This window comes from Mauremys reevesii, linkage group 4 (assembly GCF_016161935.1).
Source record: "Mauremys reevesii isolate NIE-2019 linkage group 4, ASM1616193v1, whole genome shotgun sequence".
Classification (NCBI taxonomy): Eukaryota; Metazoa; Chordata; order Testudines; family Geoemydidae; genus Mauremys; species Mauremys reevesii.
In genome coordinates, this window is record NC_052626.1 from 10,561,457 (window position 1) to 10,575,406 (window position 13,950).

General features: G+C 42.4%; 1 protein-coding gene across 2 annotated transcripts in view; it reads left to right on the forward strand.

Moving 5' to 3' along the window:
- Positions 1-13,950, forward strand: part of PELI2 (pellino E3 ubiquitin protein ligase family member 2) — a 124,687-nt gene that overhangs the window by 26,009 nt on the left and 84,728 nt on the right. For both annotated transcript variants that reach the window (XM_039536504.1, XM_039536505.1), the window contains one exon: positions 12,043-12,172. In XM_039536504.1, the coding sequence (XP_039392438.1) occupies positions 12,043-12,172 (130 nt within the window). The remainder of the gene's footprint in view (positions 1-12,042; positions 12,173-13,950) is intronic.

Sequence of the window (13,950 nt, forward strand, 5' to 3'; positions counted from 1 at the left end):
GGATATGTTCTTCTGGTCCCTTGCCATGGGCATAGTCATGTGCTGAAAGTTGTGGCTGCAGTCCTCTGGCTTCCCATGAGGGGTTCAGACCTCCTCTTCGATCAAGACCAGCTGCTCTTGGCACAGATGGATGGGTCTCTTTGCTCCCTGAAGGACGCGAGGATGGACACTTTGATCCCTTGGACCATATGCTGTGGTGCCCAATTGTAGACAGCAGTGACAATCCTTCTGTCCCTGGTCGTATGGACCATATCAGACCCCTATCAACGCTACCGAGAATGCTAGAGAAAATGTTACCGTTCCCAGAGCCTCTGACTCACAGCCTCCACCACGGGTACCTCCTCCACCTTGATCCATCAACAACCCAAGACCCAGTTTTACATGCAAGTCAAAACGGGGAGGGATAGCTCAGTGGTTTGAGCATTGGCCTGCTAAACCCAGGGTTGAGAGTTCAATCCTTGAGGGGGCCATTTAGGGATCTGGGGTAAAAATCTGTCTGGGGATTGGCCCTGCTTTGAGCAGGGGGTTGGATTAGATGTCCTACTGAGGTCCCTTCCGACCCTGGTATTCTATGATTATAACTGTGAGCCTCCTCCCGACAGGGCTGCCCAGAGGGGGGGGGCAAGTGGGGCAATTTGCCCCGGGCCCCGCGAGCCCTGGCCCAGCGGCAGTCTGGATCTTCGGTGGCATTTTGGCGGGGGGGCCCTTCAGTGCTGCCAAAGACGCGGAGCGACTGAAGGGCCCCCTGCTGCCGAAATGCCGAAGACCCAGACAGCCGCCGGGTGAGTACAAACGCTGCAGCTCCCCCACTTTGCCCCAGGCCCCCTGAATCCTCTGGGCAGTCCTGCCTCTCGGTCACCTTTGGGGCCATCTTGCCCTATTTGCTCACAAGATTACCGTGGATCATTGGGTATTGAATATCATATGCCGTGGTTACTCTCTAGATTTTTTTTTTCTCATTTTTTCCCCCCGCACTGGGGCCCCTTTGGGCATCTCTCCAATCATACCCTCCTATGACTAGAGGCAGATGCACTTCCCGTGAAGGGTGCCATAGAACTGGTGCCCTGCCATTTCATGGACAGGGTTTTATTCCATACTTTCTCATCCCCAAAAAGGGTGTGTGTGGGGGGTACTGTCCTATACTCGGTCTCCGCTGCCTAAATACCTTCATCAGAAAATCCGAATTCCATATGGTGATGCATGCATCTATTCCCTCCCTCCTCTAGGGAACCTGGTTTGCAGCTCTTGACATGAAAGATATTCATACTTTCACATTTACATTCACCCGGCCCCCTGCAAATTTCTCTGCTTTTGTGTGGGCAGCAGCCACCACCAATTCAGAGTTTTTCCCTTAAGCATCACAAGAGCACCAAGGGCCTTCACGAAAGTCTTTGCAGTTGTGGTGGCATAAATGCGGTGTCGAGGTGACTCTGTGTACTCTTACCTGGATGACTGGCTTCTGGTCACTCCTTCACACACTGAGCTTATGTTTGCCATTCATGCTCTCCTCGCAATTTTCAGCATCTGTATCAACGAGGAGAAATCGGTGCTTTTACGGACACAGAATTGAGGCACACTCCTATGAAGTTGACCTGTGGTGGCAAATGCCTTCCTCCTGGTGGACTGCTTCGGAACGTTGGCAACTCTAGTGATGGACATCCACTGCAGCCGATGTGCCAGTGTGTGTTCAGCCCACTGTGCGTCTTTCCTATGCCTCTGTTGCATCGCAGAAGAGCAGGAACAGAGTTCAACATTCAATGTGATCCCAAACAGAGATTATTCATTCCCAGCATGCTCTTATATACAGTATGGTAAGCAATCAAACAATTGCTAATTAATTAATTAAACTCACACAGCCACAGCTGTAACCCATAGGGTAATTATCATCCTACACACCTGTCTGACTTATCATCCTGTTCACAATTAGCTGGCCAATGAACACACAATTCCCAGCCCAGAAGCCTAAACAATCTCAGCATCTCACATTCTATTCCCACATCTCCCCCCTTTATTCACAATCAAAAGAAGAGGGAAAAGGAAAAAAGGATAAAAACATTCACCAAACATTTCCAACTTATAACAACATAACACCACAATCTATCACAAGCCAAAATTAAAACTTTATAAAACCAACCCATATAACCATGCAATCCTTAACATATAACCCCAAATAACACCAAACAAAAACAAAGCACAACAAATAAATAGTGCAAACTCTACAGGATTCCCCCCTTCCCAATAGAAACATCCCTCAGATGTCAGGTGGTCAGACTGACACTGAGGGAGGGGGGGTCCTAGAGAAAATACATAACCACATAAAAATCTTAACAATACAACAACAATTCTGGCCAGAAAACATCACAAAACAAAAACACAACTCTTAATAATAATTGCATGGTACACTAAATGCTATGCAACCAGCACAAAATTTCTTGCAAGCATAGCAAAATTATCTCAAACAAATAAATCAGTCACGGAGGATCAAACAGGAAAATATCCACCTGGGACCACTCCAGCAGCAAAATGACAAAATTTCAAATCCTTCCTGATTGTGCAAACTGTTGTATTCTGCTGAGACTCAATTAAATGGTAGCTGCTCACCTCTGAAGACAGCGTAGTTCACAAGATGGAATTTCTTCACAATTTCTTCCCGCAGCTTCTCCACCATTTGTTGCATCGCAGAAGAGCAGGAACAGAGTTCAACATTCAATGTGATCCCAAACAGAGAGTTATTCATTCCCAGCATGCTCTTATATACAGTATGGTAAGCAATCAAACAATTGCTAATTAATTAATTAAACTCACACAGCCACAGCTGTAACCCATAGGGTAATTATCATCCTACACACCTGTCTGACTTATCATCCTGTTCACAATTAGCTGTCACACACAATTCCCAGCCCAGAAGCCTAAACAATCTCAGCATCTCACATTCTATTCCCAAATGCCTCCTTGGCCTATGCCTCCTTGCGTCATTGCCTATGCCTCCAGCTGTGGCTCCTGTCAGTCTTCAGACCCCACAGCATCTGGATGCATTTGAACATGCTATGTGCTCTCTAATGCCCCCACCGCCTGGCAGGATTATGGTGTATTTGACGCAGGCACAAGCAGCAACCTCTACCTCCCTGGTGGACATCTTCTGGTACAATATTTGCCGACCAGTGACAGGGTGTTCCGTACATTCTTTCGCCACCCATTATGCCATCACCCAGGGGGTGTCAGAAGATGCTGCCATCTCTTGCATCCTCACTCCCACCTCCATGCTGATAACTACTTCCTACTCACCCACATTTGGAATATATATATAGGGACCACTACTCGAAGAAGAGGAGGAGGAGGTTACTTACCTGTAACTGGAGGTTCTTCGAGATGTGTGGTTCCTATTTGTATTCCAATACTCGCTCTCCGTCCCCTCTGCTGCGGACGGCACTTCTCAGCAGTAAGAGGGTCACTGAAGGGGCGTTGATTTGCATAGCCTCATATAACCTTGCCTGGAACACAAGGCTATGTACGACGCACGTACATATATATCTCTACACGTACATAAATATATCTACATGTGTACACACACGCGAACCGCACCCCCCCATTTGAGCAATTTCTCTATTAGCCAATATCCACTTCCACTATTGCGTACATAGCCATTAGCATTAAAGATGAGCCACAGTGGGGAAAAGATTACATATATTTTTGCTTTTGTATGTGTTTGAGAGAGAGCAAAACTCTTCCTGGCCTTTAAGTCCTCTGCTTGTTTTTACGCTACAAACATTGAGGCTTTTTCTGTCTTGTGGAGTTTTTAATTTGCTTTGGATTTAAGAATCTATATTTATCATCAACTGCTTTTAAAAAGATAGGCACAATATGTGCGATACACAATATAATTGACTTTGTAGGAGAGCTTTATGAGTAACTTGGGTTGAAGTGACTTTGACATCAGAAACAGTGAAACATCTCAAGTATCAGAGGGATAGCCATGTTGGTCTGGATTTGTAAAAGCAGCAAAGAGTCCTGTGGCACCTTATAGACTAACAGACATATTGGAGCATGAGCTTTCATGGGTGAATACTCACTTCGTTGGATGCATGTAGTGGAAATTTCCAGAGGTAGATATAAATATGCAAGCAAGAATCAGGCTGGAGATAACAAGGTTAGTTCAGTCAGGGAGGATGAGGCCCTCTTCTAGCAGTTGAGGTGTGAACACCAAGGGAGGAGAAACTGCTTTTGTAGTTGGCTAGCCATTCACAGTCTTTGTTTAATCCTGAGCTGACGGTGTCAAATTTGCAGATGTACTGAAGCGCAGCAGTTTCTCTTTGAAGTCTGGTCCTGAAGTTTTTTTGCTGCAGGATGGCTACCTTTAAATCTGCTATTGTGTGTCCAGGGAAATTGAAGTGTTCTCCTACAGGTTTTTGTATATTGCCATTCCTAATATCTGATTTGTGTCTATTTATCCTTTTTCGTAGGGACTGTCCAGTTTGGCCGATGTACATAGCAGAGTGGCATTGCTGGCATATGATGGCATATATTACATTGGTGGACGTGCAGATGAATGAACCGGTGATGGTTATTGAAACTGCAGTGAAGCTACTAGAACAATAGCAGCAAAGGTGTGACTGAAAAATGTTACCTAGGGAGAACAGTGTAGTCAGCAGTACCTTCCATGACTTCTTAGGCCAATCAAGGATTTCGATGGATCCGGAGGTTTCATAGCTTCCAAGGCCAGAAGGTACCATTGTGATCATCTAGTCTGACCTCCTATATAACATAGGCCAGGGAACTTCCCCAAAATAATTCCTTTTTATCTAGAACATATCTTTTTTGAAAGAACATCCAATCTTGATTTAAAAATTGCCAGTGATGGCAAATCCACCACAACCCTTGGTAATTTGTTCCAGTGGCTAAGTATCCCTATTTCCAGTCTGACTTTGTGTCACCACTGGATCATTATACCCTTCTCTGCTAGACTGAAGAGCTCATTATCAAGTATTTATTCCCCAGGTAGGTATGCATAGACTTCAGTCAAGTCACCCCTTAACCGTCTTTTTGTTAAGCTAAATAGATTGAACGCTTTGTCTATCCCTGTAAGCTATGTTTTCTAATACTTTTATCATTCTCATGGTTCTTCTCTGAACCATGTCCAATTTGTCAACATCTTTCTTGAATTGTGAACACCAGAACTGGACACAGTCTGCTTGCAGTGGTTGCACCAGTGCCAGAAGAAAAATAACCTCTCTGCTCCTACTTGAGATTCCCTTGTTTATGCATCCAAGGATTGCATTAGCCCTTGTGGCCCCAGCTTTGCTCTGGAAACTCATGTTCTGCTGATTATCTGCCATGAAATGAACTGCAGGGTCTGCTTGTGTCTAATCTTTATTTTATACAGCTGCTCATCACCATAGTATCTAGAGCACCTTCCCCCTTCTCGGCAGTAGCAAAGTCCCCAGTGGATTAATGGGGTTTCTGGCCTTTTTTAAGGTAGGGTTTTTAGATTTTTTTTTTTGTTTTTGGTTGGTAGTGATTTATTGGGTAGAAGGGGGATGTCAATGAATTAATTACCTTTTGTGTTCACTGAAGTATTACTGTAGCACCCCAGAGTCTTAGTCACGGACCAGGAACCTATTGTGCTAGTGCAGTACAAATACAGAACAAAGATTGACCCCAAAGAATTCAGTCAAGGTAACACAGACCTGTCTCTTGTCTAGGAAGAAGGATGCTACAGTGCATATATGTACTGGACTCTTTCCTCGTATTACAGTTGGTTGCTCTTGACAGTTCAAAGTACAGCTTGAACTTCTGAACGATCAGAAAATGCCTGCTTCACTTGCCTGTATCATCAGAATAACTGCTTGAAAAGTGGAGCAAAGATTTCATTCTTTATTCTCAAGTAACCTTCAAGTTGCTGTGAAAGATTCTGGGTCTTAAAAATCCTTATGGGATTTTACTCTAAGTTCAGGGGCTATTCTTTACATCCTGGGAATTTCACAATTTTAAGGTGTCAAATTTTCTTTTAAAAATAGATTTAAGCTGTACTTTTGCTTCTAACTATAGTACGGATTCTAATATCTAAACTGTATTGTTAAATCTATTCACCTAAATTTGGGTTATTGCTGATTATGCACTATATGCATCTTATGACTTTAAAAACAAACTTTTTTGTATTTGTGGATAATCTAAGCACTATACCCACATGTACAGACACTCTTTTCTCAACCTATGTATTATATAATTTTTTAAAATTTAACTTTAATAAAAATTTTAAATCTGTTCTCTGCTGTAATATCTCTTAAATGGATTCTTTCATTAGTGACCAACGTTGTAGATTGCAAAAAGCATGTGCAGTATCATGGGATAAACTTTCCCTTTAGGATGAAAGGGAAAGCTTGTGTGCTCTATTCAGGCTTGCAAGGCAGCTGTTTGTTTTTAAAAGGCTAGTTCTATTAACGCTTCAAACAAAAACCCCTCCTCTTCCATCCCTAAAAACTATCTATGCTAGTGTCTTTTGTGCAGCCCTCTGCAGTTTGCTATAAAGCATTGACTGGTATTTCACCAAGCAGAGCTCTTAGTTGGAGGAGCATTCAAATAGCGTTCTAGAATGGATTGACTGACTGACTAACTACAGGCTCAGGATTAATGAGTGTTTTGTTGTCATTTGTTTTCTTTTAAGATTATTTCCAAATTGTTCTATAGCAATACTTCTGCTGGTGACCCAGGTGACTTCTGAAACTGGCTTTTTTAGTAGCTTTCACTGGTACAAATGGCTGAAGATAAGGCAGGATTCAAATTTATCCTCAGTTCAAGTGGGCTTTCCTGGGGATTTAGGGTAATATCCTTACTGACAATATACATTCATTTGGATGCCATCCTGCTAATAGAATACAGAAGTACTGAATTACCCGTGTTCCACTACTTGACAACGCTCTCAAATTAGACTAATTTGTTTTCATACACTTAAAAAAACCCCGAAATATTCTTCTGTCTGCTACTTACCTCAAAATATCAATGAAATAAGACATGGTCAATAAATGTATGATACAGTAAAATCTATTTCAGAGGGAGTGATAGGTAAGAAATGCAGTGCTGAAACAATGTTGAGGTTAAGTTTTCTGAAACAAGAACAGGAGTACTTGTGGCACCTTAAAGACTAACAAATTTATTTTAGCATGAGCTTTCGTGAGCTACAGCTCACTTCTTCGGATGCATAGAATGGAACACACAGACAGGAGATATTTATACATACAGAGAACATGAAAAGGTGGAAGTATGCATACCAACAGGAAAAGTCTAATCAATTGAGATGAGCCTTGGCTTCCCTAGCTACAAAGGTAAATATCATTCAGTGTAATCCAAAATGGGGGGAAAATCCTCGGTCTTGTATAATGAAGTTAAAATATTTCCTTGTCGGTATTTTAAAATGTAAATCGGAAGTTCCGGTATTTATTAATATAACCACCAAATAAGGTACTTCTTGTGGGAGTATTTTATTAATCCATTCCCAAAAAAGCAAATAGAGGTGCTGTAGTAAGAGTGCCTCCCAATCAAGCAGAACTCAAAGGGCCTCTTTCAGCCACACCTGTACAAAGCAAGGAAGTTAACCACCATGCTGCGTAGCAGATCTTAAGCAAGTCTCTAACTCTGACTTGCATCCGAAGAAGTGGGTATTCACCCACGAAAGCTCATGCTGCAAAACGTCTGTTAGTCTATAAGGTGCCACAGGATTCTTTGTTGCTTTTACAGATCCAGACTAACACGGCTACCCCTCTGATACTTAACTCTGAATGCTAATTATTGTGTCCAGACTGTATTGCACAGTAATATATGAAGTGGAAATGGAATAAGTTGTCATGTTGAAGAGGGTCACCACTGACACTAAAGTCCTGTCTTTTTGCCTCTGACTTGACTTTGAAAGCTATGTCAAGTACTTCCTCACTATAGAGATTTCAGATCATTCTTTGAGGTAGGGAGAAACCATACATCTATCATGCTAGTTGTTGTGACCTACTGTAACTTCTTGGTCTATCATCTATCTATAGTCCTTTCCAAATTAAACTGGGTAAGGCATTTTGATTTAAGTTTGTGGAGTGACAGAGCGAGGCTTGTACTAAGAAATGTCTCTGTACAAGGTGAAGTTTGTGTCACTAGATTGATGCAAATGACGGAAAGCAAAACTGCTGCTGTTTCTCAATGGAAAATCTATCCGGGAAACTAATTACCAGCTGGCCTATCTTTCTAAAATGCCTTTTGAGGCCCTAAATTGCATAGCATTACTACTATTACATGACTATGTAACACTGCCATGGCACTCTGCATTTTCAGAATATTATACAAGTATTGACTATCACAGTGCCCTTGTGAGGGGTAACTACATAGAATGGAAAGGAGATACAAGTGATACGCCCAAGTGCACGCAGCCAGAGCTAGGAGCTCCAAAGACTTGCAGTTGGTTTCTAGGTACAGTTCAAGGTCTCTAAAGCCTTTGTGTTTGGTCCTGTACATCTGTGGCCTTGTCTACGTTTTCTCCTTCTGAAGCTCGTTTCTACTTGTGTTTACAATGGTGTGAGTGTTGACAGACAGGCTGCCAGCAGAGTTCTTAGCCCATAAGGTTAGATGATGCTGTTTAAAAAGCCAGTGGCAGGTCTGAATCAGCTTTCCCACCATTATTACCACCAAGAAACTTTTAAGCGGAAAAACAGTGTGGATGCACACTTTTCACCCCCCCGCCCCCGAGGCCATCTTTTCTGCATGCTTTACCCGACACTTTAGGACATCTAGGACAGCGTTTTTCAAAATTCGGGTCGCGACCCAGTACTGGGTTGCGGCATGTAAGGCATGTTAAAAGTCTCATCAGCGGTGCTGCCCAGCTAAGGCAGGCTAGTGGCTACCTGTTCCGACACCGCACTACGCCCCGGAAGCAGCCAGCAGGGGGGCCACGGTGCTCCATGCGCTGCCCCCGTCCCGAGCACCAGCTTCACACTCCCATTGGCCAGGAACCAGCCAGTGGGAGCTGGAAGGGGGGGGGGAAGTGCCTTCGGACAAGAACCATGCGGGGCTGCTTGTGCACCTCTGCCTAGGAGCTGTACCTCCTGTTGGCTGCTTCAGGCGCAGCATGGTGCCAAGGCAGGTGGAAAGCCTGTCTCTGTACCCTGGCTACACTGCTGACTAGGAGCCTCTGGAGGTAACTCCCTGTCCCAGCCTAAAGCCCCCTCCTGCACCCAAAACCCTTAAGTCCCAGCTCCATCCTAGAGCCTGCCCCCCTGTCCCAGCCCAGAGCCCTCTCCCATACCCTGCATCCCTCACCCCCACATCCCAAACCCCTCATCCCCAGCTCCGTTGGGTCACAGGCATCAACAATTTTTTTTCAACTGGGTCCCCAGGATTTTTTTTTTTTTTTTTGAAAACCACTTATCTAGCATACTCCAGGCGACATGCACATGAGCAGGGTGTTCTCATTAAAGGTCCTTTAACTCTGGAATTTGCTTCTTCCAAGTTCCAAAGACTAGGTTTGCTGCAAATCACACCTGCTGCAGGCTTTTGGTGGAGTTGAGAGGATTTAGACTTTGTAGGTTGGCTTTTCATGGAGTTTAATAATATGTTTGTATCGTTCACATTTAAGTGTTAATGTGCCTAGATAAATGATATACACATTATATGTAAACTGTTACTTATGGTGAGGAGTGAGGGAGATTCCCTGACATTAAGCACTGATTTAACATTCACGCACACTTAGTAACTGTATTTGATATTCTAGATTGCCAGTCCTGGAGGCAAAATAAAAGCAGCTGCACTAAAATTTGAAGCCTAACATAAATATTTGTCCTTCTTCCTAGTGCAACTCTCTGCTTTTAGGTGCTAAATGGAAACATTTTTCTAGCCCTTTGGCTTCACTATAAATGTCAAAGTTTAAATAATAGATTTTTCTACTTCTTGTACACCTCAATATAGTTATAAGACTCTACAACGCATACCTTGTAAGCTGCTGTTGCATTTTGGAAGGGAATCATTATAAAATAGTTCACTGTCATAAGACAACATCTTTATAGATATACCTTGTATCTTGCCACTAATTTAATTTTTGTGTATTTAAAAAAAAGACATGATTTGGATCTTCGTGAAAACATGCCATCTGTGATCAGGAGAATCCAAGTGAATTACAGGAGCAAAAGAGGTGTGTCTGCAGCTTCATGGATAGAAAATGCTTGCTAAAAATCTCCATTAAAACCTCTCAATCATTCAGAGGTAGGAGTTATTTAACTAATGCAGAAAAGTCACACAAGATAGGAAGCTCAGACAAAATAACCTTTTCCAGCATAACCCTGTAGTGTACTTAAAACACTGAGATGGTTCTTACATGGAAACTGCAGTGTTCCATATCTTTCTCTGTTATCAAGTAGCCCTACTACGATCTGGTACTAAAACATTCAGTTGTTTACATAACAAAACGTTAACTTAAAAATACAAGAGAACATAAAATGATGCTAATTATTCTTTGTGTGATCTCTTAAGGAGTTATTACTGCTACAAGGGTAGCTATTTCCTGTTTGAAAACTTGAGTAGAAAGAGTATTGTCCTGAGGCAAGCTAAAACCCGCCAGCATATTTCACAGGTATTGCTGTCTTGTGTAGATGATGACATTTTATGTGTGCAGTTATATATATTAATGCTAAAAGAACATTTAGACTGCAAAAGTGAGCACTCAAGTTAGGAAATGCCAGAAATATGGTTGCCCGTACAACCTTTTAGTTGGCACCTTGTACATATGCATTATGGTATAGTTTAATTACACGATAGTTTTTTTTCTACAGGACCCTTTTCTCTTTTAATGGGCAGGAACTGATTTATGGAGAGGCATCTCTGTTAATTGCACTGAGGAAAGAGAAACCTGGGGGACATATTTATAAAGCTGATCCTAGTCTGTTCAGAGAGCTAACAGTACTAACAGTTAGCTAACAGAGCTAACATTGTGCACAAGGACTGCAATAAGAATCTTCCTCACCAAAGGATTTGGGAAAGCTAAGCATTTTGAGGCTTGTGCACCCCCAAAGAATCCGTTCCTTGGAGGAAGCTGTATTCTTGCTGACGTTGGATCACCTTCCTCTGGATTAACTAGTACTTTGGGGCTGCTCATTAATGATTTCATTCAAGTGTCTCATTTCACTGATGAGGTGAAGTTTTAAATTTCCAGAATAAATCAAACCTCATTAGACCTCTGGTAGGTTTTGAAGTGCCTAAGTGATTTAGGAGCATAAATCCAATTCTTTCAGTGGGATGTATGTCTAAGACTTAAGAACTTCGGGAAACCATTTCCCCTTCCCCCAGTGGTTTCTGGAGAAGGGAAGGGAAAAACAAATGTTGCAAAAACTTCCAATACTCTGAATGCAATTCTAACTTTTCTGCACTTTTTAAAGTACAGAAATGTTGGGAGTCATAAGGCTAGACTGGTGTTCCAATATAGAGGTGCAGAAATGGTTCCATAGCTCGTAAAACCAGCATTGTCAAAGGGCTAGTCTACACTGGCAATGCTACAGTGCTGCTGCGGCAGCATTTTAATGTGGCTTGTGTGGTCGCGGCAGAGCGCTGGGGGAGAGCTCTCCCAGTGCTCTTAAAAAAAGCACCTCCATGACAGGCGTAGCTACCCCAGTGCTGGTGCACTGTTTACACTGGTACTTTACATCGCTGAAACTTGCTGCACTCGGGGGGGGGGTTTCACACCCTGAGCGAGAAAGTTGCAGTGCTGTAAATTGCCAGTGTAGAGAAGCCCAAAGTTTGGTGCACTCAACTGTCAGCCTTTCTTAGCATGTCACAAAACCTGTTAAGATAAGTGAAAGTGTTAAATTCAGATTCACCAACTTGTTCACACTCTTTAGAAAATTGAAAGCTGTACTTATTGGTTCTATCTCATAAGTAAACTTTCTTGCTCCAGGGTGTGCTGCCCCCTGCTTTGTAATCTTTATGTCGCATGATCTGATAGTTTCATTTCTAGCTCTGCTTCCCTTCCCTGCTGCATGCCAAAGAGTATGGAATAAACATGAACTTCTTGTTTGTTCTTAGGTACAATGGCTCCCTCCCTAATGGTGACAGAGGACGTAGGAAAAGCAGGTTTGCTCTCTATAAACGACCTAAGGCTAATGGAGTCAAACCCAGCACTGTTCATGTGATATCAACGCCCCAAGCATCCAAGGTATGTGGCAATTGGAGAGAGTCTCTGCTTCCTGATAATCTTGGCTGAAGATAAAACTTACTTTTTTTGGGTGGTGGTGTGCTTGTTTTCTTTTTTTTGTCTTGCTGCCATCATTTCGGTTAGGTTAGTGTTTAGACTTGAAATGAACTAGCCTGATTAAAAGTCCTACAGTGTCTTCTCTTTCTAGTGATACTCTTCGTTGTAATTTAAACGTGAACCCTAATTTTGAGCTGAGTAGTTGTTTTCACAACAGATTAATTCATATCTGACCCTGTTGCTTCCATACAAATGGTGTAATTTATCAGTGATAAATCTCCATTTTTGCTATATGAAGCACAGAATAAGAAAGACTGTAACTACCTGTGATGCATACAAATATTTCCCTTCTCTTAGTAACCTGTAATATAATAATTAACACTAGGATGTAAAAAAAAACAGTTTGACTGACACCTCTTCCGAAAGAGAGTTGCCATTTTATTATGCAGAAATTGTTCTTTCTAGGTCTCTAATCACTCTTGACATATTAATGGCTCTGCATATGTGTGCATGTGCATCCAGTGATGTGGGATTTTTTTCTTCAAGTCCATCATAGGTTATGGGAGGGAAGCATAGGTAGCATGAGCTTCCTGGTCAAACAAAATTGACTCTCCTTGGTGGAAAGTTTTGTACTAGTTAGGAAGATATAATTTCTTGGATAATATGGGTAAGATTTATTTTTTAAAGAGCCTCTTTTCTTGCACTATTTATAACAATGGTTGAGAAATCTTAAAACATGGGAAAGGTACATCCCACAGTGAACTATGACTAGTTTTTGTTCTTCGTAATGAATGGTAGACTATATAAATTTTATTCAAAGTGACAAATCTTGATGTCTGTGCTCCATGAATTTTAAACTTGGACTTGTTTAATTCAGGAAATTTCAATACTGTAGACATTCAGCTGCGTATTACCCTTTGTTCAGAGGTCATCTATGGCAATCGTGATGGATTTTGAATGTGTAATTTCTGTTTAAGCACGTTGGAAGAAAATATGGAAGCTTCCCCAGCTTTCTTGAACAAATTGAGGCTAAATGATAAAGTCAAGCAGTGAAGAAGTATATTATAAGAACATACACAAAGTACAAAAGTCTCCATCCTGAAAAGAAACTGGGTAGGTGTATTGGTGGCCATACAAGAAGCCTATCTGGAAAAGACAACAGATTTGAACGGAGAGATGAAGGATGATCAGAACTCTTGCTAATCAAGGGGATGATCTGTGGCCACACAAAATACACTTTGTTGCAAAGGTGAAGATATTGCAAATACAGTAATATTTTTGTGTTTTGTTTTTTTGTTCTCGTTTTTTGTTAGATGTAAGGAGACTATGCTGGAAAATTCAGTTATTTGGTTTAAGGGAGTTAAGAATTTTAGTAACATCAAAATAATGAGACACATATGCGCCAACTTTTCCTGGCCCCGGTGGGTGCTTGAGCCCCTCCCTCCCCCGCTTCTTCGAGCATGCTGCATTCCCCGTCATCCCCTCTCCTTCCCAGCTCTTGCTGTACAAAACAGCTGTTTTGCGGTGCAAGTGCTGGGAGCCAGGGGGAAAAGCGGAGATGCAGCACGTTCAAGGGAGGAGGCGGAGGTGAACTGGGTCCGGGGGGTGGGGGTGAGGTGCTGCCAGTGGGTGCAGAGCACCCACCAATTTTTCCCCATGGGTGCTACAGCCCCAGAGCACCCACACAGTCGGCGTCTATGATGAGGCTTTAGAGGGGACTTAGAAGCTATCCTGATTTAGAA